Below are 26,509 nucleotides of genomic sequence, written 5' to 3' on the forward strand. Positions count from 1 at the left end.
CAGAAGCCACTTACCAGTCCAAGGTCACAGGAACTCAAGTGTGCAGCAGATGAGGCTGAGGACTGGCATTCCAGATGCTGAAGAAGCACTGACTTAGGGCACTGGCTCAATAGCCTTCAAGAAGTCCTCCCAGGCAAGTGGCACTGCCTCTGGGTGAGACGTCCAATTCTTCTGGGCCCACACTCCTTGTCGAGGGTACTTCCTCTTCCAAGTAATGAAAACCCAGATACTTCCCACAACTCTGAGGAAGAGGGCACACCTGCTTTTAGCTGCAGGTATAAATTTTAGTCTCCCAGCCCCACTCTAGAACACTCAGCTACTACTGACACCATGAAGTTCAGCCTGTTCCTTGCCCTCTGCTTCCCCTTCTGCCTGGTGGGCATCGCCAGCTCAGAAAAGACCTCAGGTGAGCTGAGGGGTTAAAAAAGAATATCTGAGGGGTGCCTGGGTGGCTCAGCCAGTTAAGTGACTTTTGATGTCAGCTCGGGTCATGATGTCACAGTCATGAGATTGAGCCCTGCATCAGGCTCTGGATGGAGACTGTTTAATATTCTCTCCCTCTCTGTCCCTGGCCCTCCCCCACTTGCATGCGCTCTCTCTCTCTCTCCCTCTCAAAAAAAAAAAAAAAAAAAAAAAAAGAGGACCCCTAAGACCCATAGCCTGTGGGGGAGAGGGAGGCATAGGGTGAGGGGCTGGCTGCATAGGGCTACCTGGTCACTTCCACCTCTGGAGGAAACAAGAAGTGTTCATCTATGGTCTCCATGTAGTCTGGGGAAGATCTGGGGCCAGACCTCACAGATGTCTGTTTGGTTTAATTCAATCCTCACCAAATTTAATTTTTATTACAAAGCAATGCATGGGTTTCTCTTAAAAAGACAAATAATATGTAAACATATGAAGTTAAAAAGTGAGTCCCCTATTTTAGCCAGCCTGAGCAATCCTGCCCTCCAGAATCCTACTCCCAGAATTCTGACAAGAGGAAATAGATTTTCATATTGCTTTTAAAAGGAAATCAGGGGCACCTGGGTGGCTCAGTTGGTTGAGTGACTGATTTCGGCTCAGATCACGATCTTGCGGTTTGTAAGTTCGAGCCCCACATTTGGCTCTGTGCTGACAGCTTAGAGCCTGGAGCCTGCTTCAGATTCTGTGTCCCCCTCTCTCTCTGCCCCTCCCCTATTCGTGCTCTGTCTCTGTCTCTTTCTCTCTCAAAAGTAAACATTCAAAAATTTTTTTTAAATAAAAAGGAGATCAGGTTCTGAAACTTGGCTATACACTGGAGTCACCTAGGGGCTACGTGGGTCCCATACTCCCAGATTCTGATTTAATTAGTCTTGGGTAAAGCCTGGGCATTGGGATTTCTTTAAAGTTCCCCAAGAGGAATCTAATGTTCCACCAACATTGAGGATTGCTGCCCTAATGAAAGACCTTGAATTCCCTTCCTAGAATGGTTTCTCTCCAATTCTAGCGAAGAATGGGTTCGGCCTGGAGCATGTCCTATCAATTGAAGATTCACAAAATGGTACCATGGAGCAGAGTTGACCCATGAGCTCATTGTCTTAGGGGTGCATCCTTGTTGGGGAGTGTACATATCCAAGTAATGTGTATTGCATCCCATGAACACTGGGATCCCGTGTGTCTACCGCCAAATAATGGGTGAGGATGTGTGTGGGGGGATGGGGGGGAAGAGGTATACATACCCATGTTTGATAAATCACTTCATGTGATAACCAGAGTCAGATGTGAAAGGAATTAAAATAACAGGTGATTTAGTAAAATACGTCCATGCCTTTATTTTTTCGTTACTCATGGATAGTGAATATTATTTAAACACCTTTTCCCTAGTTATAAAAATGATACTGTTCATTGTCATTTAAATGATACTAAAAATAACTAGAATATAAAAATCACTTGAAATCCCACCACCCAGGAAAACTACTACAAATACAGTGGCAAACAACTTACTAATCATCATTGCACGGTTTTATCGGTATATTTTACATCAACGGGACCATTCTAGATCTTGTCTTCTTTCATTTGATTTTTGTTTCACAAGATTATAGACTTCTCTCCATGTTGATATATATAGACCAGCACTATTCTCATCCACGACTGCGTGTAACCCCTCAGTCCCCGGTTGGTGAACACTGATATTTTATCCAAACTATGGTTGTTGGCAATTATAAACAAGGCCACAGCACATATCTTGAGTGAAGTTATGAGAAGATGTAGCATGCAGAGTCCGGGATTTGAAATTGGAACCGGCTTTAAACCCCAGGCCTCGGGGCGCCTGGGTGGCGCAGTGGGTTAAGCGTCCGACTTCAGCCAGGTCACGATCTCGCGGTCCGTGAGTTTGAGCCCCGTGTCGGGCTCTGGGCTGGTGGCTCAGAGCCTGGAGCCTGTTTCCGATTCTGTGTCTCCCTCTCTCTCTGCCCCGCCCCCGTTCATGCTCTGTCTCTCTCTGTCCCCAAAAAAATAAATGTTGAAAAAAAAAAATTAAAAAAATAAATAAATAAACCCCAGGCCTTGACTGCTGGGTTTCATGATTTTTGGAAGATTACCAAACATCTCTGCACCTCCATTTCTTCATTTGTGGGGGAAGGACAGTAATATCTGCTCTGTGAGGTCATTTAAATCGTGCAACCCGTGGCAAGCACTTAGCGAGGGGCTTGCTGTAAAGACATGCTTCTAAAAGAAAAACACATATCACCTCTTTAAAAGGACACCTACGTGATAGTCCCTGTCTCTCCTCACCCCTGCAGCCCATCTCGAGCGAGAGGCTCCCCAGGAACTGCTCCAAACTCTGCCTGCCCTGTGCCGGCTCCCCCCCGTCGAGGGCCCCTGCCGAGGCCGTTTCTACCGCTATTTCTACAACTCTACAGCCCATGAATGTGAGCACTTCACCTACGGTGGCTGTCGGGGCAATGCCAACAACTTTGAGACCACAGAGATGTGTCTGAGGGTCTGCAAACCCCCCGGTGAGTCCTCTTACAGAAACGGCAGAAGCAAAGGTGGCCATCGGGTGGTGGTGCTCGTGGGAAGGGAGACGGTAGGATGAGGACGGTGGTGGTGATGCCATGGTGATGTTGCCACGGGAGGCGATGACGTCAGGAACGACCAGCACGTGTCATGAAGAGGTGCTGGTGGCAGTGGAGGGAGGGCCGTGGGGTGGAGACAGCAAGGCTGCGGTTGACGGCGGCACGGGTGGCGAAGACGAAGGCGGCATTGGCGAGTGTAGTAAGGCCTTGTCGTGTTAGCGGTGCTGCTGGCCCAGGGAAGGCAGCAATGTAACCTTCACGGGGGATGACGGTGTTGACAGAGACGACGAAGGCGAGGGTGGCAGTGATCAGGGTGAGAGGTGAGAGAGCTGCAGGAGTCCCCGGGAGGGTGGCTGTTGAAGGGGGTGGGTAAGGGGTCCAGCTGATGGCCCTGGCCCTAGGCCACCAAAAGACCGGCCAAGAAGGAAACTGTTATCTCTATTACAGGGACAAGGTAAAAAGCCACCGAAGACCGGGCCTGCATCCTCCTAGCCTTGACCGAAGGCTGGCTGGGCCTCCCTTCCTGCGCTCAGGCCCTGCTTGGAACCCATCCCGGAGCCCTCTGGGCCTGGGTCAATAAAGCATTCCAAGCCAGTGTGGCCTGAGGCCTTCTTGCAAGGGCGCAGAACCTGTCCTCACAAATTGCCCACGGCCACCTCAGCAACCAAGGGTGATCAAACCTGCACCACCCCCACCCCTATTCCCTCAGGCCCTCATTGTCCTGTGCCCTCAGAAGGATGAGGACAAAGGACACAAGCTCCCTACCGCCAGGGGGTCCTCCTCATGGGGGCCAGACTGAAGGCAAAACTGGGGACCTGCGTGTCTGTCCCCAGGCCCCGGCACCTCTTTGCTGCCTGGGGCTCGACTACCAGCTCAGCTTCTACTCCACCTGTTCAGCTGGAGCCACCTCCTAGAGCACGGAAAGAGCTAGAAATTCAGGGGATCTTGGTCAGTCAGGTGGGAATTTCCCCCCATGCAGAGGGATCTTGGAAAAATTAGGATTTTATATATTCTTTTCATTGTGGTAAAATATATACAACATAAAACTCACCATTTTACCCATTTCTAAGGGTACAATGTAGTGGCCTGAAGTATACTCACTGATGTGCCAGGGTCACGACCGTCCGCCTCCAGAACATTTTCATCTCCTCAACGGAAATTTCGTGCCCATGAGAACTGACGCCTCATCCCCCTTCCCCAGTCCCGTCACCTCCACCCCACCTTCCGCGTCTGCGAATGGACCCCTCCTCCTGAGAGAGACATCCTGCAGCATTTGTCCTTTTGTGACTGGCTTATAGCGTTAGCATCATATTGTCAAGGTTCATCCCTGCTGCGGCCTCTGTTAGGATTTCTTTCTTTTTAACACTAAATAATATTCTGTTGCTCCATAATTTTTGGAATGCCAGGTGGCCTCTGCCCTGACCACCGCTGCTGCCTCCCCCATACCCTGTCCTGCTGCCCCCCCTTCCTTGAGATAAACACGGCTGCCAGGGACCAAACAGCAATACTAGAATCCAGGACCTGGGATTCCAGACTAGACACTTGTCCTTGGTGGTTTCATTCATGTCTTCGGTGTGCCCTTCCCAAGTACATATAAATAATATACAAATATTCCCAAGTACATATAAATAATACATATTTGAGAGAAAGGACATGTTTTCCCCTCTATTTCCTCATTCTCTTTCACGTTCTTAACTACCTGAGAGATTGAGCTCTGGAAGATTAATCGAGGATAGACTTTCCCTGGTATATGAAATAGTGTCTTTGCTCTGAAGCTTATACATTTTTAAAAATATGACTATTAAAAACGATTTTAAAGTAAAAAAAAATATACATCGGCATACACACAACTAAAGAATTTAATCAGTTGCTCAGATCAACTCATGACATGGGACAGTAAGAACTGAGAACCGGGGCTCCTGGGTGGCTCAGTTGGTGAAGTGTCGGACTCTTGATTTCAGCTCAGGTGCTGCCACAGCAAGAATTTCAAGGTCCAGAACCCAGATGTTTGGGTGACCCGGCTTGCTTCGCAGCAAAATTACCGCCTGAGATTCATCCTTTCATTCGCTCATTCGTTCAGCCATCATTGGAATGCAAACCGCATGCCAGGCTCTGTTCCGGACACTGCAGCTACAAGACAAAAATCCTTGTCCTTATGGAGCTTAATTATTACTAAACGAGATAAGTAAGACATGTTGCATGCTGATGGCGGTGAGAGCCAGAGGGAAACCACAACAGCAAAGCGGGGAGCTGGTTGCTGGGCAGCGCTTTAATTTTTTTTTTTTTTCAACGTTTTTATTTATTTTTGGGACAGAGAGAGACAGAGCATGAACGGGGGAGGGGCAGAGAGAGAGGGAGACACAGAATCGGAAACAGGCTCCAGGCTCCGAGCCATCAGCCCAGAGCCTGACGCGGGGCTTGAACTCACGGACTGTGAGATCGTGACCTGGCTGAAGTCGGACGCTTAACCGACTGCGCCACCCAGGCGCCCCATGGGCATCGCTTTAAACAGGCACTGCCGGTTAGCCCTCACCACAGGTTAGCCCTCACCACAGCGCCGCACTGGGGGTGTGAAAAGGGAGTCGGCTCCTGGATTCACTTTGAAGGTAGAGGAGGGCACACACGGCTCACGAGGGCAGAATCAAGGACGGCTCCAAGGTTTTTGGCCTGGGCAACCGGGAAGATGAGGGGTGCTGTTAACAGAGATGAGCTGACCATGGATGCGCCTGTTGAGGGTAGAAGGGGAGAGGATCGGAAGCTTGGTTTGATATTAAATCCGAGATGCCCTTGGACGTCCAAGCGCAAATGGCAGGGAGGCGGTTGGGTAAATGGATCTGGAGTTCAGGGAGGAGCACGGTGTTGTCAGTGCACGGATCACGTGGGACATGGTAGCGGAGGTTGTTCTGAGTGCTGACCCAGCTGGGGGTGTAAAGACAGCCAGGCCATGACCCCCTGCTGACTTGGCTTGCAGCCCGCTTCGGCCACCCTCCCACCGCACTCTCATCCCATTTACGCCCTGCTTATTTACTGCTTGGAAGAAAAACTCAAGTGACCAAAACCGAGATGGTTTTGCCCGTGGTCTCAGTTAGCTCATCACCTTCTTCCTACACACACACACACACACACACACACACCTGCACACACATCACTCGTACAGTCTGGGGGCTCTTGGAAAACCCTCAGAGGTGACCTAAACAGCCCCATCTATGTTGGCTGTACAGACATCACCAGTACTATTGTGCTAAAGACCCAGCACTCATACTTGTGGGGTTTCTAGGTGCCCCTCACTCTTCCCCTCCCTACCCTTGAACCCCAGATCCCAGGCCAGAACAGCCTATACCCATTCATACATACGCTGATGGAACACTTTCATGTCCCGAGCTGGATCAGGCCCAGACAGAAGACAGCCCCTGTGCCCCCAGGGACCTTAGGAGTTTAATGGACGTTTAAAAAAAAGAACAGCCGGGATGATAAGGAACCTGTGAAAGTAAGTCCAAGGAGCTCTGGGAGCGGAGGGAAGGGGCACCTACAGCAGTCTGGTGTGTCAGGGAAGACTTCCTGGAGGCAGCAACATCTCTCTGGTTTTGTAAGAGTGAACCAGGCAGTAGAGGGGAGTGTGTGGTTGGAGGAACAGGGCATTCTAACGCTAGGATTGAGAGCTGGGGAAGGGACAGGCAGACTGCAAATACGGATACAACTAATGCCAAATGTGCCAGAGGCAGAGACAGAAGATGAGGGGGGGGGGGGGGGGGGAGTCTGCCTAAGGATCTGCTACAGGAACCCAGGGCTGTAGAACCGGAAGGGGAGGTGGGCAGGGGCAGGCCTCCATCCGATGGGCCTGGCTCCAAAGCCTGTGGGAGGTCTAAGGACCACCCACAACACGTGCTCGTGAAGAGCCTGACAGAAATGCAAAGGCGGGGTGGGCTACACTCAGGCCAACTGAATTCACAGGGTCTGGACCCCAGGAAGCTGCATTATTTTCACAAGCATCTCAAGTGATTCTAATGCACAACATGGTTAGAAAACCAACACGCAGGGCTCTTCTGCCTCTCCAGCCCTACCCCTGGTGATCGGGGACTGGTTCTCGGGGCCCCTGGAAGGTGGAGGATGATTCACGGTCATGGTCATGGATATGCTTATATAAACACTCCTGGCCAAACCCAGGGAGTTCTGGGAATCACCAATGAGGGCACCAGGGAAGCCAAAGAAGGAATTTTCAGCAGGTGAAGGAACTTTGTTTGTCAGGGTTTGGGGGAAAGTGTAGAAGTCTTAGGCAGGCGCCCAGCAAAAGGCCCTAGACCCCTCTTCCCGGGCCTCAAGAACAGGAGGCCAAGAACTAAGAAAGTCACTTTTTATTCCACAACTAGCCAATTCCAGCTACCACACAGTGATACAAGTTCTTCAACGTGCCCCATTATCTAGGTCGGTACTGTCCTAGAACTTTCTGCAATGACGGAAATGTTTGTCCGCACTCTCCAATACAGTAGCCACTAACCACTTCTGGTTACTGAGCACTTGAAACGTGGCCAGTACAGCAGACAAAATGAATTTTTAATTTAAATTAAATTCAAATGTCATATCTGGCTTGTGGCTACTGAACCAGACAACACACTCCAGGGCTTGGCCTTGTCCAGGGGTGGTTTGGTTCGAAAGCCAACTCTGTAGGGAACACGTGGCAAAAAGAGCCCTGGGAGTCACCACCGCCCCTCCCCAGAGGTTCACAGCAGCCCCGCCGTGAAGAGGGCAAACCTCAGAGCGGCGGCACGCCACGGGCACGCCGGATAAGATTAGCCAGCCGCTTGGCCAGGCCGCCCGTGCTGGGCTCCTCGATGTGGAAGGTTCGGGTGAGGAGATTGTAGAAGGAGCCATAGCACACGGCCACCACCGTGCACGTGAGGCAGATGACGTTGTAGGGCATGCTGAAGTCCGGCGTGGGCAGGTTCACCAGCAGCGGCTCCGTGTAGAGGCGTACAAAGTAGCTAGAGCTATCGGAGACCGGGTACCTGGGGGTCGGGAAGGAAAGGTGAGGCAGGACGAGGCTGCTCCAACCCGCCCCACCCTGCCCCACCCCGTCCCCACTCTTGGCTGCACTGGGTCCAAGCGCAGCGGCGAGGGTTTGCAAAGCTTTCTTAGCCTCAAAACCTTTTTGACAGAAGACATCTCGGATCAACACAGAAACACGTAAGACAGCACAGAAACCTGTTCAAAGGAGAGCTGCCTTGTGCTGACGTGAGGAAAGGGGCCCGGCCTTCTCTGGGCTGCCTCTTCCTTAGCCTCCGGTCTCAGCCTCGAGACTGTCTCCTCAGAGAAGTCCTCCTGGATAACCCACTGAAATACTCCCCAGCACCACCCGTGACCCCATCACTCTAGACCAGAATCTCCCCTCCAGCCTCTTGACATGAGCAGGGCAGGGGCAAGGCTGCGCTGTGTCCTGCCGTATGCCCGGGGCTCTCTGAAGCACCTGGCATTTGATAAGCACTCGATGAAATATTCGTTAAGAGAATCAATGAGTAAGCGCAGGCTAGAACTACAGCTCTCCTCGTCTCTTTATTCTTCTGGAAGCACTTCAGAATCATTTCACAGAGTCAGAACAAATATTATAGACCACTAGGATTTTTATTGGGATTGAGTTAACTCTGCACATTGCTTTGGCCAGCAGAAACCTGATCGTCCGTGTGGATGCCCGCCCCGAAGCAGGCAGCTGAGGTCATACTTACAGGGACTTGAACAGGGGGCTCTCTTCCCAGTCCACGGGCTTGGCTGCCACCGTGCTGGGCACGAGGGCACTGATGACAGACGGGCTGTGGAGAGGCAGACAGGCCTTCCGTGGGTGGGTCTCCCCCACCAGGGGCAAAGCAGCACAGCGGGGGGTCAGGAGGCTACGGGGCAGTACGTGAGGGGAGCCCACCTGACGTAGAAGCCGTGGTTGGGGTCCGGGGTATACTCGGTCCACTTGAGCAGCGCCCGCTCAAACTGAATGGACACCTTGGTGGCCGAGTTGGCCGGCAGCTGAATCAGCATCTCCAGGAGGTGCGGCTGCAGCCGGTCCTGCGCGGGCTGGTAGTGGACGTAACCTGGGGACAGGCAAGGGTCACCCACACCTCTCTCCTGGGGTCAGACTACCTGCACCCTCGCCCCTACCTATCAAGGTCTTAGGCTTTGGATCGCAGAAGCCAGGCAGGCTCAGGGAGGGGAGCAGGGTCCTAGAAAAGGGGAAAGATGTTTCCAGGGCAGCTGTCCCGAGACACATTCAATCTAGTTAATCCTCCCATCGCTAAAACCGGGGCGCCAGGCATCAGATGCCTGATGTGATGCAACAGGAAGTTCACAGAACCGGAAGTTTCCTGACCAAAATGTGGAACCCGAATCTAATCAAGTTTCTATATCTAACCACCAGCAACCAAGAAACGTAAGGGAGGGAGGAACATGTTAAACACAGGCACAAGGATAGATTCGGAATGTAGAACATTCCATATAACAAATGACCGAGTTTCTCCGAAAAACAGACTTGGGGGGAAAAAAGTGGGAACTGTTATAGATTGAGAGAGACTTAGGAGCAAACACCCCAATGCAAGACGTTAATAATGGGGAAACTGAGGGTGGGAGGAGACGGAGTACATGGGAACTCTGTGCTTTCTGCTCAGTTTTTCTCTCAACCTAAAATTGCTCTAAGAAAATAAAGCCTATGAATTAAAAAGAGAGAGAGAAACTTGAGAGCTTATCAAGCAAATGCAATGTGAGGACCCTGTTTCGATTCTCACCCAAAAAAACAATTATAAATTGTTATTTTTAAGACCACTGGGGGAAACGAGAGTGCCAAGAATGGGTGGTATTCTTTTAGAAGCCCTTTACCTGTTAGAGACATAGACTGAAGCATGGTGGCTATGGTGTCTAGGATCTGTTTTAAGATACTCCAGCAGAAACGCAACAAGATCGAGAAACGGAGTAAGGGCAGAGATCACAAGCGAGGGGATCTGGAGGCCGCTGGCGCTGGTGACAGGCACAGGGCAGCGTGACATGCTGTGCATTTGACACCCTCCAGAGCGAAAGGTTAAAAAACAAAACAGAAAAGTCCACAAAATACAGGGGTGGGATGTCCGAAGGAGAGATTCTGAAGGTGATACAAACAGTGGTGCGAAAGAGAAGTACAACAACCCCAGGTTGAAAAATGAGGCAGCAGCAAGTGTTGAGACACGTTAAGTCTGGGTGTTCGGGATGTGCCAGAACCTCTGCCTGAGAAGTCCTCTGTTAGGTCTCCCTCCAGTCCAAACGACAAGCGCCCCAGTGCTATGCCTGCCACCTAGCGGAAGGCAGGCGGTAAATATTGACTCCTCCTCAACACAGAAAATACAAATACATTTTTGAAACTACAGCTCTTTACCCCTCCCAAGGAGACAAAACCGTCCACGCCAGCTTTATCGTTTTTTGTTTCTACACTGTTTCTCCTGCTGCTAACCTGTTCTCTACTGCAAGCCCATGAATCAGCACAAAAGGACGTGCCCAGGGCACCAAGGAAGGAGGAGCAAGTAAGTGAAAACGATGAGGAAATCACTGCCCTCGTAAAGCCCTATTAAGAATCAGCAGTACCACGTGTTGAAACTATTTGTCTTGTAGAAATTACTTCCGCATCTGGCACCGTGAGGCTACCCTGTCCACGTTTCAAACCCTTCCGGACTTTGTGCCGGTGCAGTGTCTCCGAGACACTTGAGGAATGACCTGGAGACATGAGGGTTTGGGGGACCCGGGGGGACAGCAAGCTGGGGAGGGGGGCCCGGTCCAGGACTCGGCTCTCACTCGGTTTGTTGTCCTTGCCCTTGGAAGTGATGGTGAGGGTGTGCACATACAGCCGCAGGTGCCAGGGCACGGTGTCCAGCAGCAGCACGGGGAAGGCCCGGTGTGGGTGCGTGTTGTACAGCAGCGTGTTCAGCTTCCCGTTCTGCAGCCCGTAGCCGCTCACGTACCTCTGGGCATGCAGGAAGGGCACCGGAGGGGCCTCTGCACAGAGAAGTCCATGGTTAAGAGCCCCTAAAGGCAAGGGTCACTCCTCACGCCCACTCCCCTGGCCTCGTTCAGACTCTCTGAGCCAGGAGGCAGTGGGGAAGAGCTTTTCCACCAGAACTGGGAAACTTGCATTCTGGAATTATCCGCGTCTTCCCCGGCCCACAACATGACAGAATTACTATAACTTCCTAAGCACTTGTATGTGCCGAGCTCCGTGCCCCCTCCAACCCAAACCAGTTGCCCTTGTGACAGTCCGCACTTTTCCTTGGTAACACATTCATGCAATCACAATTAATTAATTGTCTCAGGTCTGCCTCAATCAACAGACATAATGTTTCTCAAATGCAGGGTATCTTAGGTCTTCAAAAAATATTTGCTTATCGAATGAACGAACTCTGTGTTTTACATTAATTACGTCATCTACTCTGCTGGGTAATTATGACCCCATTTTCCAGATGAGACAGTAAGTTTAGGAACCTGCCCAAGGTCACAGAGCTTAGAAGATGGAGTTAGATCAGAACAGCGACTCAAGGGGAGTCTAGGTGGCTCAGTCGGTTAAATCTCCGACTTTGGCTCAAGTCATGATCTCGCAGTTTTTGAGTTAGAGCCCCACATCAGGCTCTGTGCTGACAACTCAGTGCCTGGAGCTTGCTTCAGATTCTGTGTCTCTCTCTCTCTGCCCCTACCCCACTTGCACTTTGTCTCTCTCTGTCCCTCTCTCTCTCTCAAAACTAAATAAACATTAAAAAAAATAATAATAAAACAAAAAACAAAAACAGCGACTTGGGACCTGGGTCTAAATACAAGCTTCATTCATATCCATGGTGAAAGGAAGGACTAGGAGTCTCCCCCAGAGATGAAACCTCTGTAGCCCACTGTGCCAGCGGCCCGTCCGCACCCACCGCTCTCTGGGGGGCTCTTCCACTTGAGCTGGAGGTTGAGGTTACGAGAGTTGTTGATCACAGCCGTGTCCAGCAAGTCGTAGACGGCGTAGGTCTTCCGGGCGCCGAGGATGACGTCCTGGTAGGTGGTGGTTGGGGGAGGGGTCACCTCCAACGTCTCATTGTCCTGGGGGCACAAGGGCAGGGCTGAGAAGAGAGCAGAGGCGCAGGCCGGCCTTGGGTGAAGGGGGACGGTTGTGACTGGAGACATCGGTACCTGGTTATAGCCGGTGATGTCCACATAGACTCGGCTCTCTGAAGCCAGGGGGCAGGGCTCCGTCAGGGTTCGGGAGAACATCCGAAAGAGGGACCAATCTGAGGGGCAGAGGGCAGGGTTCAGCGGGGGCTGGGGACAGGCCTTGTTTGCACAGACAGGGCAGGACCAGTGATGGTGGGGGGCGATAATGAGTTGCCAGGGCAGCCTACCTTTCTTCCCCTGTCCTGTGACGAAGGCATCAAACACAACAGAAAGGGTCTGCCTCAGCTCCCAGGAGACGCTGGTACAGCGTGCATTCTACCACAAGGGCCAGACAGCAGCCGTGAGGACGCATCACTCCCCGCCCCCTACCACACACACAGCCTCGGGGACTCCCACCCGGACTCAATTCCTTGTCTAGTATGTATCTTCCCACCCATCGGTTTCCTACTGTTCACTACTGAGCACTTGACCCTGTGCCAGCGGCGTTATGTACCAGTCGAATGAACCATCACCAACACCCGTAGGAACTGATCCTACTATTGTTCTCATTGGACAGAGGAGGAAACCAGGCTCAGGGAAATGAAATGATCTGTCCAAGGTCATGCCCAGAGTGACTGGGCTGGCAGCTGCACACACAGCTATTGTTCTTAACCACCTGCCAGGCAACCGCTCAGTTTCCTTGGTGTGTGGCCAAATGCCCCAAATAATCAGCATCACGGCTAGCACTTACTACTGGCTCAGCCCGCGACAGACACTAGGCTACGTGCTTTACCTGCACGTTCCCTCAGGGGCCCTGGATGGCACCCCCACTGCCATTCCCCATGACTTACCCTGCAAACAGGACGGATATGCACTGCCTGGGAGTGGTAGCTAGTGTGGAACAAGCGGTCAGCCTTGAGCAGCACAGACAGGCCTGCCTGGAGGGAAGCAGGAAGAAGGGACAGGTCAGTGCCCTGCACGGTGAGACACCTGCTCCGAACACCGCCTGGGGGGGGGCGGGCAGGCAGAGAAGGGGCACGCGCGCCAGCCCTGACCGCTCTCCAGGGCTCCCACGCACATTCAGGGCACTCCGGCCTCACCTTGGAGCTGCAGGGCAAGAGCTTCTTCCATGGGGTGAGGTTCTCAGTGCAGACAACCTCTCGCGGTAGCACAGCGTAGCGCAGGAAATTGTGATCAGTGCCTGAGGGAGACTCAAGCTGTCTGGGGTGGGCTTTGGGGCCCAACTCTTCAGGACCCATACTCCAAAGTTGGGGTGACCCCCCTCCTGCTCGGCAGGCAATTCTCCAGCACCACCGCCCTAACAGTCTCTGCTGGGGATGGGATCCCTCCTCTCCTCGGGAGAAGAAGGCAAGGCAGAGACAGCACGGCCTCAGGAAGCCTTCCTCCCGGGCCTGCACACCCAGGGGATTTATGACCCAGCCCAGATGAGGAAGGAGGAAGCTGAGGAGAAAGGAGGCAGAAGTTCAGGCAAGAGGTACCAGAAAGAAGCAAAGGGCCACGGGGCTATCTCACCATTGGCCAGTCCCAGGGGTTTGAAGGAGGCAGTGGGAGTGACCGTGTTGGTGGAGTCAATGAAGTTCAGAGAGGCGCAGAAGATACCCGAGAGCACGTTACTGAGCTCCTTCCAAGATTTATCCACGCTGGATGGAGACACAAACCCACTCACTGTCACGGGGCTGCCTCTGCTCCCTCCGTCCAAACCTGCACTTGGCTGCCAAATCATTAGACTGACTAGCTCCCGGAGCTGCCAGGGCCCAGGGTGCCCTGCTCAGCCACCTCCTGGGTCTCGCCCTACCCACCTCTTCTTCCTCACTCTGGACATCCCTGCATCCCCACAGGTCTCTGTGCAGGTGATTCCTCCTCCTGCCTGGGAATGCCCTACTCACCCCTCTCTGCCCACCATCAAAGAAGCCCCCTCCTCCAGGAAGGCTCTCCTGCCCTCCTCAACCACAGCCTCCTCCTGTGCTGTGATCGTTCTGACCATATGGGCCTCTCACAAGGTCCCTCCTGGGACATGGCTAGGTGGTGGCAGCATCTTGTTTTAAGCATCTTTTCTCCTCAACTAGGCTATGAGCAACCAGGGGACAAGGAGCAAGTCTGGGTCACCTACGTATGTTCCACAATACCACGTAAAGTGCCCCACATCTTCAGAGGCTGAGATCATCCCAATGAACCACCTGAGGTGTGCCCAGCTGGGCAAAACTACATATTTCCCTGTGAATGCCCTGGGCGTGAAAGTAAGTCCTGGTTCCATCCTCAGAGTGGGAAGCCTTACATCTATAAAGGCTCACTGAACAAGGGGAAACAACCATTCTAGGACCCTACAAAAACATCAAATTAAATCAGAAAGAGAAATATCACAACGGACTAAATATTCACAACAGAAAGCATAAAACCAAAATTCTCAACATCAGCTCCACATTACAGGCAATTATGAGCTGAGGGGAGACAGTGACAGCAAAGCAGATGGCAAGAAGGCAAAGGAGCCAGAGTTCAGGCAAGAGAGAAAGGGTTGGCAGATCTGGAAATCACCGCTTGCTCCTTAGCTGATACCACCTCAGTGTTGTCCTGGGGTTTTTCAATAATCCTCTGCTCAGAGTTTTCCAATCGCCCCAATCCTGAAGCCTCAAATAAAGACTGCAAACTTGGAAGCCTGAAAGCTCTACCCAAGCCACAATCCGGTTTCACTTGGTGTGCACAATATTGGCCCACACAGCATTTCTTAAATTTTGAAATTACCTATATTTAAATTTGCCAATTTGCACACTAAAATCCAGATTTCTGGCATCTCTGGCAAATGAGAGTATCTGACAACAGTCGGCAACAATGTTCCCACGAGGCAACAATCTACTGAGGCGAGTGGCAGCTGTCCTCTCAAGCTCCCTAGCCACAGTCCCTACCCCTCTCCATTATTCCCCCCTTTTTAAATCATACTTGTGCTACTGATTTCTCACAGTTGAATTAAGAGGAAATTGTGATACAACAGCAGTACCTAAACCTGTCCCTCTCCCAAACAGAAGCTATTCCTCTAACATGGAGATCTGGGGTCTCGTAGGCCAATTCTAGCCCACAGATGTTTTGTTTGGCCCTCCTGGTGTGATGATGATGAGGGTAGTGAATGTCTTTTAAAAGGTTATCCAGTTTGCCACAGTCTTCTACTGCCTTACATCTAAGTAAGCTTCAATTCTTTGTTACCTGCCTCTGCAGATACATGCATGTGCTACCTTGTGGAAGTATTAAGGGAAGTAAAAAAACCACCAAAGTAAAGAATGCCACTTAGTGGTAATATCATTTCTTACTTCTGATGCCAGTTTCACCCCCCACAGAATTGCTGCCCACTGGAACTGCTGCCCCCCAAGATCAGTGGCAGGATGACAACACCCGTGGCTGCTACGTCCCCTCTATGGCCTGCAACAGTCCTCAAGGTGGGCACTCACTCAGTGACGGTGTCTTGGAACCAGACCCAGAGCTCTGCACCTGATGGGGCCTGCAGGAAAGGTGGCCCCCAGTATCGAGTCCTCCAAAAGCCTTGCGTGAATGACAAGTGCAGCTCTCGTAGAGAATATTTGGAGATCAACTGCCCCAGGGCCTTGGGAAATAGCCTATAATGAGATACTGGAAAGGGGGAGCAAGTGAGTGATGATCCTGGAGGACAGGTTCTCAGCCACCCCAAAGAAGCAACAGAACCCAGGCGCTGGGGCCAGAGACATCCGAATGCCATACCAAACTGTCATTTACTAGTGATGTGATCTTGACCAAGTGCCCTTACCTCTCTACATCTCCAACATCTCACAATCGCTCACAGAACTTAGCACTGCGCCTAGCACCCAGGATAAACAGTAACCGCCAATAGCATCATCGTCAGTTTTGTCGACGCAGCGTTCTAACTAAAGGGTTACAGAGTGGCAGCCTGGGCCTGCGGAAAGAGCACCTGAACTAGGAGTCAGGAGGAGTCACTGCCCCTCTCCGGGCCTCAGTTTCACCACCGGTATAACGGGGTTCTTCAATAACTCTCCCATCTTTCCCCAAAGAGCTAGTTTGTCGGGGCCCGAGTCCAGGGACCAGAAACCCTTCCCGGGAACCAAGCCCCGCCTCCCAAAGCTTGTCTCTACCCACCGTCCCAGCAAGTGCCACAGACACCTTTCTAGTCTCACCCTCTCACCTTCTTCCCGCTGCAGCTCCGAATCCCAGCGCGTGCGGAACTGGAACGTGGCGGCTACGTCCCCAGAAGGCAGCGGGGTGATAACGAGCTCCTCCCTCAGGCTGTCGCGTGGGGGCTCTGCATGGCCCCTGCCCACCGGACCCAGGAGCAGCAGCACTAACAGGACAAGCGGCAAGGCCGCCGCCATGCCTGCGGCTGCTTCCGCCTCCAAGCGACGCCCGCCCCCACGAAAGACCGGCCTCCAATAGGAAGAGCGTCTGAGAAAGGACTTCCGGTGCCGTCCCGGAAACCGGGGTGAGATTACCAGAGAGACGGGCTAGCTAGGTCCTTCGTGGCTGGTTCGTCTAGGGACGCTCCGTAGGGCACGAAGGGCGGTGGACGTTTGGCCTGACGGGGGTGGGATGGGGGGCTGAATGGATGACTCCCTACTTTGCGGTGTTCCTACCCATTAGAATTTGCTTAATAATACCGAGTGTCGCCACTGCCGCTGTGCCTATGTGATGATAGTTGAGGAAACAGGCTGAAAAGGTTACTTTTGCTAGGTCACGTGACAGGTCTCGTGCTTCTGGTGACTCCATCTGCTCAGTTCTAAACCTGATGCAGAGCTTTTCCTGTAAAACCTCCAAATAACTGTCCCCTTTATTATGAAAAATGTCAAACATACAGCATAATTGAAAGAATGAACGCCTGTTAATGAACGTGTATTTCCCCATCACCTAGACTCCACCACTGACAATTTACTATACTTGCTTTATCACATATTGGTCTGTAAATCCCTCAATTCTTATGTTTTGATACATTTCAAGGTAAATTGCAGACATAAGTACACTTCTCCCCCCTAAATATTTCAGCATGCATGTCATTAAATAAAGGTTAATATCTGTTGATATTTTTCTTTTGGTGTAAAATTTACATACAATGAAATGCACAATCCAAGGGCACATTCACTGAGTCTGACAAGAGCATACACCCATCAAGATCTAGAACATTCCTAAAACCCTAGAGAGTTGGTTAGTCCGCTTGCCAGTCAATCTCTGCCTCCTCCTTCCTTCCAGAGGCAACCAATGTTTTGATTTTTCTCCACGAAATAGCTTAATCTGTTCTACTGGCCCATATAAGTGAAACCATCATATAGTGCGTATACTTTCTTGTGTAAGACTTCATTCACAGGAAGAATGTTTCTGGGAACCATCCATGTTCTTGCATGTATGAGCAGCTTTTCTTTTTATTGCTATGTAGTATTAAATTGTATGAATACACCTTAGTTTATCCTGATGATGAACACCTGAGCTCTTTCAAGACTTTAGTTCTTATGAACTAGGTTGCTGTATAAGTTACTCTGTAGACATATGTTTATTTCCTTTGGGTAAATACTTAGGAGTGGTCAAAGAATAGGTAAATGTTTAACTGTTTAAGAAACTTTCAGAGCTTTTTCCAAAATGTATCATTTTATACTTGCACCAACAATATGTGAGAGTTCTGGATACTCCACATCCTGCTCAACGTTTTTAATTTTTTGGATTTTTTAGCTTTAGCTATATGGTATATATATATATATATATATATATATATATATATATATATATATATCTATCTTATTGTGGTTTTATTTTGCGTTTCCCTGGTGTAGAATGATGTTGAACATCTTTTCATATGCTTATTGGCCATACATCTGTTTTCTTTTGTGAAAAGTCTGTTAAAATATTTTTGCCCACCCCTCCCCTTTTTTCTATTGGTTTATTTGCCTTTTTATTATTGAGTTGTAAAGTTCCAACATTAAAATTCCTGCTTTGGTTTTTCCAGCTGCCCTATGAGAAACACAGTCACAAAAGATTTTGCCCATAGTCTCTTGGGGAAACTCACAACCATACTTCTACAAAGAGCCAAATTTGGTGTTGGACAGGTCTACCAAGATATGCCCCAACCAACCAGAGAGGAAGTGTCAAAAGGTGTCATTATGCCCTCATTCTACTTATATATATAGTGTTCTTCTCCCACTAGACATGGAATGGAAGAAAGGCCCTGAGTTTAGATGTCAGACTGAGAAGGGTTCAAATCCCCACAGCAGCTTTTAACCCATATGAGCATAAGCAACCCGTGTCACTTTTCTTCCTCTGAAAAATAGATAAACCTACTCTCGGGGTTGTTGTAAGAATTAGAAAGTATGTATATGTAGGGTCTAGAATGTAGTAAGTGCTTAATATTTACTATCATTTACTCAATCTTTGATATAGGGTCTATGATCTCCATTTTACAGAAGAGAAAACTGGAGTACAGAAAGGAAGATAATTGCCTAACATCACATTGAGTCATGAAGCCAGGACTAGAGTCCACACCATCAACCTCAAGAAGGAAGGAAGGAAGGAAGGAAGGAAGGAAGGAAGGAAGGAAGGAAGGAAGGAAGGAAGGAAGGAAAAGGGGAAGAAAGAAAGAAAGAAAGAAAAAAAGAAAGAAAGAAAGAAAGAAAGAAAGAAAGAAAGAAAGAAAGAAAGAAAGAAAGAAAGAAAAAGAAAGAGCTGCCATCGTTATGATTATATTTCTGTGCTTTGTCTCCATTTGAATTGCCTGTCCCCATCATAAAGACCCAGCCACCTCCAGGAGACTTACCTTCTCCCTCTCTGGTGTGCTATAGTCCCCTGTGCACTTCTGCTACAGCCTGTGTCATATTTCCATTGTGTGTGGCCGTGTCGGCTCCTGGAAGAGCTCTTGGTCACCTTAGTATTTGTTTCCTAAGCAAGGAGGCTAGCACATAGTAGGTGCTCAGTAATGTCTGAACAAACAAAAATCACAGCACAGTCCCATATTGTCCCCACACTGTCATGCTGTTCAGTGTCAAGTTCTGTGCATTCCTAGGGACTGCCACAGTGCACACCTTCCAGGGAATCTTCCCCAAAGCTGTGGCCCCTCCTATTTCCTCCACAGCATAGGATTCTACAGGATGCGCTTGTCTTCTTCCCCTCCCCCCCAGAGTCTGTGACCAGTCTAGGCAATAGACAGAGAAGAAGCCACACTGTGGCTTGGAGACTGAAAGCTGGGCCACTTGCCTAGGAGTTGGCTCCGAATCCCCTTTTCCTCTCCAGGGGCACTGTGTGGCCTCAAAAAACAGTCAGCTGGAGATGCTGGCTCTGAAGGCTAGCCAGGACCCTGTGGTTTAGCAGAAGAAGAGATCATTGTCCAAGGAGGAAGTAGTCCTGGGGTCTCAGCTGACCCTAGACTTTTCCAGGCAGGGCTGGGGCTCATAGCAGCTGAACTGAAGGCTCCCCAAAGGCTCACAAACAATTCTATCTCTCCAGAAGGCTGGAGTCCCTCTCCCCAGGCAAACTCCCTGCCCTAAGCCCCACAGACCTAAACATCCTGTGCCTGGAGTGCTAAGAGATTTGTTGACCTGTTGACAGCAACCAAGCAAGTCTAGCTTCCCATTATTTGCCTCGGAGGGGAATAGGGTGCCCTTGGGAGCTGCGAAGCCCTGCATAGCAGAGCCACGGAGCTCATAGGCTGCAGCCCAGGAGAAGGCTCAGCCACAGTTGGGCGGCTGAACTTTGCTACTCCAAAGGAAGGGAGAGGGCAAAGACAGAGACCATGTCTTTTGTGTGCAGCAAAGTCCCAAACAACCCAGAACAACTGCAAAATTTAACATGAGACTGAGTCCCGGCCCAGTTTAGTGGATGATCTCAACTTGGACACAGAGGCTTTTAGACAAAAGGAGCACAAAACTCCCACAAGTTTCTCACCAGTGCTAGGAAAAGCACTCAAGAGCTGTCACTTACAATGGCCTCCTGCAGGGGTGGAAGCAGGCTGGGATGACTGGAAGACTGCAGGCCTGTCACTCACTCAGCCTGGGTGGCACCAGGAGCTTTGGGATTTAGGCTGAAGGTCACTGATCCCATGGGTGGTGTTTGATGTATGAAGTGGGGTGGAATGCTTTATTTATTTATTTATTTATTCATTTATTTATTTATTTGATGTGAGAAATGCCTTGATGCCCCTTATGGCTGGGTCCTAGAACTCTCCTTTCTTCTTCCACTCCCCATCCCTCCCTGGACACACTCACATAGCACCTACACCTGGTAGCTCCGTCTATTTATTTTCCCAGCCCAATCCTCTCCAAACCCCACACTCGGGTCCGAGTGCCTACCCAATATGCCCTCTTGCACGTCTCAAAAGCACCTCAAACTCAACACGTCCAAAAACAAATGTATGACCTTCTTCCCAAGCCTGGTTCTCTCTGACACTCCCCATCTGGGGAAATAACACTCTACATGGTCCTGTTGCATGAGGGAGAAACAATGGTGGCACCCTTAACCCCTTCCTCTCTGACCTACCTGTCAGATCTTTTGGAACTTGTCTCTCAAACATCTCTTCATTCCTTCCACCTTTCTGTATCCCGTCCACCTCCACCCTCGTCCATTGCCTGCCTCGTCCATAGCTGGCTGCCATCACCTCCTGATTCCCAGGCATCCACTCCTCCAGTCAGCATTGCACAAGGAGCCTCTCCCCCCGCCCCCACCACCTTGCTCCCCCTAGGTGACTCCTTCTTACCCTTGAGGGCTCGGCTCAGCTCAGATGCCACTTCCTCAAGGGAGATGTTCCGTGAGTGCTCCCAGTAGGCTATTAAGTCCTTCCTAGCACTGGTCATAATTACAATTTTACATTTGGGCCCCCACTAGACTAGACCCCCATAAAAGCAGCACGGTGCCCCCCCTTTTTTTATTCTTGTCATTCTACGTTCCCAAGCCATGCTCAGTGTCTTATATGTGTTAAACATTGACATTTAATAAATATTTACTGAATGAATGTCATTTATTTGTTTATACCTTGCCTCAACCCAGTCAAGCTGATCATTATTACCATTATCTCCTGCATGGAGTATTGTGTTAGATGTCTGTCCTGAGCCTCTCTCCTCCTCCGGTATATTCTTTCCACTGCAGCCAGAATTACCTTTTTAACAAGCAAGTTCAACCACCTGTAATTCTTCATTACTCCCCATAAAGTTCAAATTCGTTAACGTGACCTCTAACATGTAAACTGCCAGTTACCATTCCAAAGACTGTCTTCTTGTTCCTTAGTAACATACCCCTGATTTTAACAAGAGAGTAGTGTACCCCTACTAAAGGATTATCCTGCCCTCTCCAGTAGCCCTGGTGCTTCTGAGAGGTTTGAAAGGTAGTACAGAAATCAGATGCATTGGTAACTCAGTGACTCGAAAAGGTTACGGTCTTTCCAAAGACCAGAATTTTCTTTCTTGTAGATAACGTTGTGTCCCTACGTCTATAAAATATCTGTAAGTGAAACATTTCTCACGTTAGCAAGCTCTGATCGGTGAGCTGAAAGTGGACATCGCTGGACAGAACTCCCAAGAATGCTTCCTGAAGTGGAAACAGACCGCAGGCTGTGCTGTGCCCATCCCCAGTTTTCTCTCCGTCTTTCTGCCGGCTTCAGGGACGTGATGGCTGGCACCGCAGCAGCCATCAGACATAAGCTATCAATGAGAATCCCAGCCGTGTGGCTGGGACGGCTGAGAAAAAGAGCCAAAACGGACTCAGGCGCCCAAAAACTCTGGAGCAGTCATACAGCCCTGTGCTTTGGGCTTCTTTTCTATAAGGAAAGAAAACTGTAACTTAAGTCTCTGATCTTTTACTAGCAGCCAAACTGAAACTTGATACAGGCTTCAAAGTATTTCATGACTAACCTTTGTCAGTCTTACCTCTCCCTTCCTCTCATCCTCAAATTCCACAGTTCGGCCAAGCTGAATGTTTCAGTTCCTCGGAGCTGTTTCTCCCCATTTAAAGTCTTCTCAAGCTGCTCTTTCTGCCTGGATTACAGCCCCCATTTGGCAAACTCCCACGCAGCCTCTGGATCTCAGCTTAAAACTCAGCTCTTCAATGACCATACGAGCTATTTTCTGACACCAGAGTTGCTCGCTCATCACGCTGCTTATTACACTGTGAATTGTGGTATTTACCTGATTTTCTCCTCCAGAGACAGTAAACTGCATGCAGGCAGGGAGACAGCCTGTCTTGTTCAAAACTGCATTCCAAGTGTCTGGCATAGGTATTCAAGAAATACTTCCCGAAGATACAGAGTACATGAGAGATGGGGACACGGTGTTGGCTAGAGAACTGAAAAAATACAGCGGGTTTGATATCTCTGCAGTGTGATAAATGAAGGGGGATGGTTGGTATATTATTATCTGTTTATTACTTATTCCGTGCCCTGTTCCCAAACAGGGGGTGGGGGAGCAGGGGTACCACCGCACGGGGAGTGCTAGGAGTTCACGTCCACTTAGAGACACTGGTGTAGGAGACTCTATCAGAAGACTGCAGGATAGTCTGGGGGAGGCAGGGGCGCTAGGAAAAGCAGCGGCATCTCGTCCTACCTCATCTTCCATCCCTGCGCCTGCAAGCCCTGCCTCAGGAGTAAAGCCAAAAACTGGTGGGGGGGGGGGGGGGCGGGTCGCAGCAGGAAAGGTTAGCAGTAAAGCAGGAGGGTTGATTCCCAGAGAGGCTCACCATCCCACCATCCTTGCCTCCCCCCAGTGCCTGCTGCAAGTAAAGAGTCTGGTCTTCTCCGCAGGGCTCTGGCTGGGCCTCTCGTCTCCTGTGTGGAAGAGCCAGCCCGCTCAGTCTATACATGGACGCCCACTGCTAGCTGCAAGCTCCAGGCTCTGCCCCCCCATCGGCCCCATCCTCTTCCTCATCAGACTGTGCCAAGGGCGTGTCCGCTCCGCCGTCACTGGGATTTGGGCTGTGCAGGTTGGTGGAGTCGTCAGAAGACGAGGAGGAGGTGCGGGACGCGGTCCTGTCTGGCGTGGCCGTTGGCAGGCCCAGCTCCTCTGGACGGTCGTCCATCCCTGCCCAAAAAGAAGAGTTGGTCAGCGCCACAAACAGGGCTTCAGGGGGCTCTGAGAGATGCTCTGGCCAGCAGGGGCTGAAGCCCAGAGAGGCGCAGAGGCCTCACCAGTCAACTGAGCCAGTCCGGCAGACAGCCAGGTGTCCTGACTCTCAGGTCCCTTCATTTCACTACGGCATGTGTGGGCCCTGCAGTCTGCTCCATGGACTCAAGCGTGCAAACTCCACCTACGCCACCTACTTGATATTGGGTAGCTTTGGGCAAGTCATTTTCCCCCTCAAGGACTCTGAATCTTCTCTGTAAAAATGGGGTTCCAGAAGGGTTTTGAGGATGAAATCGAAGAATGATTATAAAATGCCTGGCACGTAGCAGGCCATCAGTAAACAGCAGCAGTTTTAGAGAAAAGAAGAAGCCTGGGTGGTTTCATCCATTAAGTGTCTGAATCTTGATCTCAGCTCAGGTCTCCATCTCAGAGTCATGAGTTCAAGCCCCGCGTTGGGCCCTGCATTAGGCATGAAGCCTACTTTAAAAAAAGAGAGTATCTATCTTATAAGCTAAACATATGGGCTTTGGAATGAGAAAGCCATGGTTTGAGCTCAGCTCTTCCACTTTCTGGCTGTGTGGCAATTTCTAATTTCTTCCTTTATAAAATTAGGATACTACCACCTGCCCTAATAGGATATTATAAGAATTGAGCTAATTTGGCACAGTATTAGCAACTAAAAAAAAAAAAAAAAAAAAAAGTGCTCAGTAAATGTTCATATGAAGATGACTAAATCAGCTTAAGTTGTGTAATATAAAAATTATATTTTATATTATTTTAATTACATGAACTAATTATGTTAATTTCACAAATGTAAAATTAACAAAGACTAAGGGGGGGTTGGGGCATTCCCAGAAGTTTTTTTTTTAGATTGATTGAATGATTGATTGATTTTTATATAGTGTGCGGCACCCAACACATTTAAATGTTTATTTATTTTGAGAGGGAGAGAGAGAGTGTGCAAGAGCATGTATGCGAGAGCCGGGGAAGGGGCAGAGAGGAGAGAGAATCCCAAGCAGACTCCTCGCGGACAGTGAGGGGCCCAATGGAGCGCTTGATCCCACAAACTATGAGATCATGACCTGAGCCGAAATCAAGAGTCAGATGCCTAACTGACTGAGCCACCCAGGCGTCCCCGCCTCAGAATTTTAGATTGAGGATCTGTCATCCAGTTCCCCTCAGAGTCAGCGTCCCTAAAATCAGAACAGACAGCTGTTTTATTGGTAGAAACACCCACTTCCAGGCCCTACGTGTATATTTCCCCGGTCCCACTTGCAGCCTCATTTCAGAGCCTGACGCCTGTTTCTGGCTAACTGGTGCCCAAGTCCCCAAAGCCAAGGGGCATACCAGATGTCTGGGGGGTTGGTGGAGGGTCTTCGCAAGGCAAGAACACATCTGCTCCATCTTGGTCCCCAAGGTCAATAAGTTCTACCTGCTCCAGGGCATCCACATTCACTTCCATGGATGAGATACTTCCTATGGGGGCTGCAGATCAAGGGGGCAGGTCAGGAGGATGCGGGCCAGAGCACATAGGATGGTCAGAGATATGTGTCAGGTCTAGAGACAGAAGTCTCGAGGGCCAACAAAATGGGGGGATGAGGCTCCCATACTTCAGGACGTACAAGACGTGCCTCCCCTACCCCACCCCAGTCCCTCTCCCCAGGACTCAGAGCTTACGTCTCTGCGACTCGAGATGCAGGTGGGACAGGGGGAAGACAAACTCTGTCTCTGGCTGTAAAATGTCCTCAAAGAATTTCTGCCGCTCCCGAAGGCGGAGCTGCTGGCGCTCCAGGGCTGCCCGGGGATTTGGGTCCATGTCAGCTCCTGGAAGGTGGAAAAGCAAGTACAGCTATGAAGGTGAGAGGGAAGGGGCGGGGGGGGGGGGGGGGGGGGGGAGGGAGGCTGGGCCTGGGGAGCGTGGGGAGCTCCGCTGCAGCTGGCATCCCAGCCGTGGGGCCTCCAGGTGCAGCCGGACACCTCTGGTCTTGGCTACCTCCTTCCCTTCCTCGAAACAAAGTCCGTTACCACAAAGTCCATTACCACAAGTCTCCTAAAGCGACAGCGCTGACCCTGGCTCCACAAAGGGGATGCCGGTTCCAGGCACGGCAAGAGAAGCTCCTCTGTATTCAGGGAATGGGGCCGATGGCCAAGACTCAGTATCATGCCCTCGTGAGAGGACTGGTCCAGCCCAAATGGGGGAGGCACTTTTAGTGGACCCGGCCTCCCCTCAGAAGGCCAGGGAAGGGGGTGGGCTGGGGATCTCAGGGTGGAAGGTCATCTTCCTCTAGTGCTGCAACTCTGGGTCATGCCCTGCCTTCAAAACCCAGACAAAAGCTAAAGCACCTCCTCCCCACCATACTCCCCATCACCACCATCCCCTCCAAACCCTGCTCTGAAGTCACAGATCTGACTTCCAGACTTGGCTCTGCCCCTAAGGAAATCATCTTTCCAGCCTCGGTCTCCCCATCTGAAAATGGCCTAATAGTCCTACCTGCCTCAAATGGGAGAGGCTGCGGGTGCAGGTGCGCCGTAAAATGTAAAGCCCAGATACTCTACTATCCAGAGGCCGCCCATCTCTTCTCCGCTTTCCCCAGCTCGTTATTTGGGCGCCTCTCCTCTGACATCTCGGTCTTACATCCCTACTAGTCAAAGTAGCAATTGGAAGGGCGGGGCCTGGGTCCAATTCAGGGCCCCCGGACCCCCAGTGCTGAGAGCTTGCCGGAATACCAGAACTCTGGGCCAGCCCAGGCTCCACACATTCACTCCCATTTGCTCGTCCCTCCGGAGCCCATCACCGGAGGCAAGAGCTTGAGGACCAGCTCATCATCCTCTGCAGCCTGCCTCCTCGACTCATCTGGAATCAGTGTCCGAGACCCCGGCCAGCTCCACAGGCGCTGCTGCGGGCCGCGAGGGGCCCAAACCCAAGCGGGCCAGCCAGGGCCAAAGGCAGTGTGCGGGACCGGGTGGCCGCCGGCTGGCAGCGGGGGGAGGGAGGCGCTGACGCCGATTCCTGGGAAAAGCTTTCCGAGCTGCCGCCCAGGTCACAGCGCTAAAAATACCCGGGGCCCCTGGGGCCGTCTGCTCCAGCGGCCGGGTGGAGGGGGGGGGGGGCAGGGGAAGGAGAGAACGAGGGTGGGGGCGCCCACGGGCTGGGGGCGCGGGGGCTCCCCCTTCCCCCTCCCCCAGCCCCATCCTTCTCCCGAGACCCAAGGAGCTGCCCCAGGGGGCATCGGAGCCGGGGCCAGGGAGAGAAAAGGAGTTGTTTACGAGACGAAAGGT

General features: G+C 50.9%; 4 protein-coding genes and 1 long non-coding RNA gene across 7 annotated transcripts in view; 2 read left to right on the forward strand and 3 right to left on the reverse strand.

Moving 5' to 3' along the window:
• The first annotated feature begins 214 nt into the window (after positions 1 to 214).
• On the forward strand, positions 215 to 3,055 carry LOC101088151 (colostrum trypsin inhibitor-like). Its single transcript, XM_019828122.2, has 2 exons — positions 215 to 406; positions 2,760 to 3,055. Exons 1-2 carry the CDS (start codon positions 331 to 333, stop codon positions 3,053 to 3,055), a joined length of 372 nt encoding a protein of 123 aa, XP_019683681.2. The 5' UTR covers positions 215 to 330.
• A 4,317-nt stretch (positions 3,056 to 7,372) lies between these two features.
• Positions 7,373 to 16,564, reverse strand: PIGT (phosphatidylinositol glycan anchor biosynthesis class T). Of its 3 annotated transcripts, none has more exons than XM_003983429.6 (12): positions 16,339 to 16,564; positions 15,614 to 15,791; positions 13,689 to 13,816; positions 13,256 to 13,356; positions 13,007 to 13,093; positions 12,404 to 12,491; positions 12,195 to 12,292; positions 11,939 to 12,104; positions 10,830 to 11,030; positions 8,944 to 9,109; positions 8,753 to 8,836; positions 7,373 to 8,038 (listed from the first exon to the last, which is right to left on the reverse strand). In XM_003983429.6, the coding sequence occupies exons 1-12, from the start codon at positions 16,523 to 16,525 to the stop codon at positions 7,786 to 7,788; spliced, it is 1,737 nt and encodes a 578-aa protein (XP_003983478.1). In that variant the 5' UTR covers positions 16,526 to 16,564; the 3' UTR covers positions 7,373 to 7,785. The 3 variants fall into 3 exon arrangements, with proteins under 3 accessions (XP_003983478.1, XP_019682004.1, XP_044909485.1); XM_019826445.3 differs by having other exon boundaries at positions 13,256 to 13,386; XM_045053550.1 differs by lacking the exons at positions 13,689 to 13,816; positions 15,614 to 15,791.
• On the forward strand, positions 16,498 to 22,680 carry LOC123384295. The gene is made up of 2 exons (XR_006595134.1): positions 16,498 to 16,632; positions 18,573 to 22,680. It is a non-coding gene; the product is annotated as an uncharacterized LOC123384295 (long non-coding RNA).
• On the reverse strand, positions 22,518 to 25,046 carry DBNDD2 (dysbindin domain containing 2). Its single transcript, XM_006929724.5, has 3 exons — positions 24,908 to 25,046; positions 24,578 to 24,715; positions 22,518 to 23,188 (listed from the first exon to the last, which is right to left on the reverse strand). Exons 1-3 carry the CDS (start codon positions 25,044 to 25,046, stop codon positions 22,983 to 22,985), a joined length of 483 nt encoding a protein of 160 aa, XP_006929786.2. The 3' UTR covers positions 22,518 to 22,982.
• SYS1 (SYS1 golgi trafficking protein) overlaps positions 24,981 to 26,509 on the reverse strand; it is a 35,357-nt gene continuing 33,828 nt past the window's right edge. Inside the window, exon 4 of the mRNA XM_006929719.4 lies at positions 24,981 to 25,054. Coding sequence (XP_006929781.1) covers positions 25,048 to 25,054 — 7 coding nt within the window. The 3' untranslated portion in view covers positions 24,981 to 25,047. The remainder of the gene's footprint in view (positions 25,055 to 26,509) is intronic.

This window comes from Felis catus, chromosome A3, assembly GCF_018350175.1.
Source record: "Felis catus isolate Fca126 chromosome A3, F.catus_Fca126_mat1.0, whole genome shotgun sequence".
Taxonomy (NCBI): Eukaryota; Metazoa; Chordata; class Mammalia; order Carnivora; family Felidae; genus Felis; species Felis catus.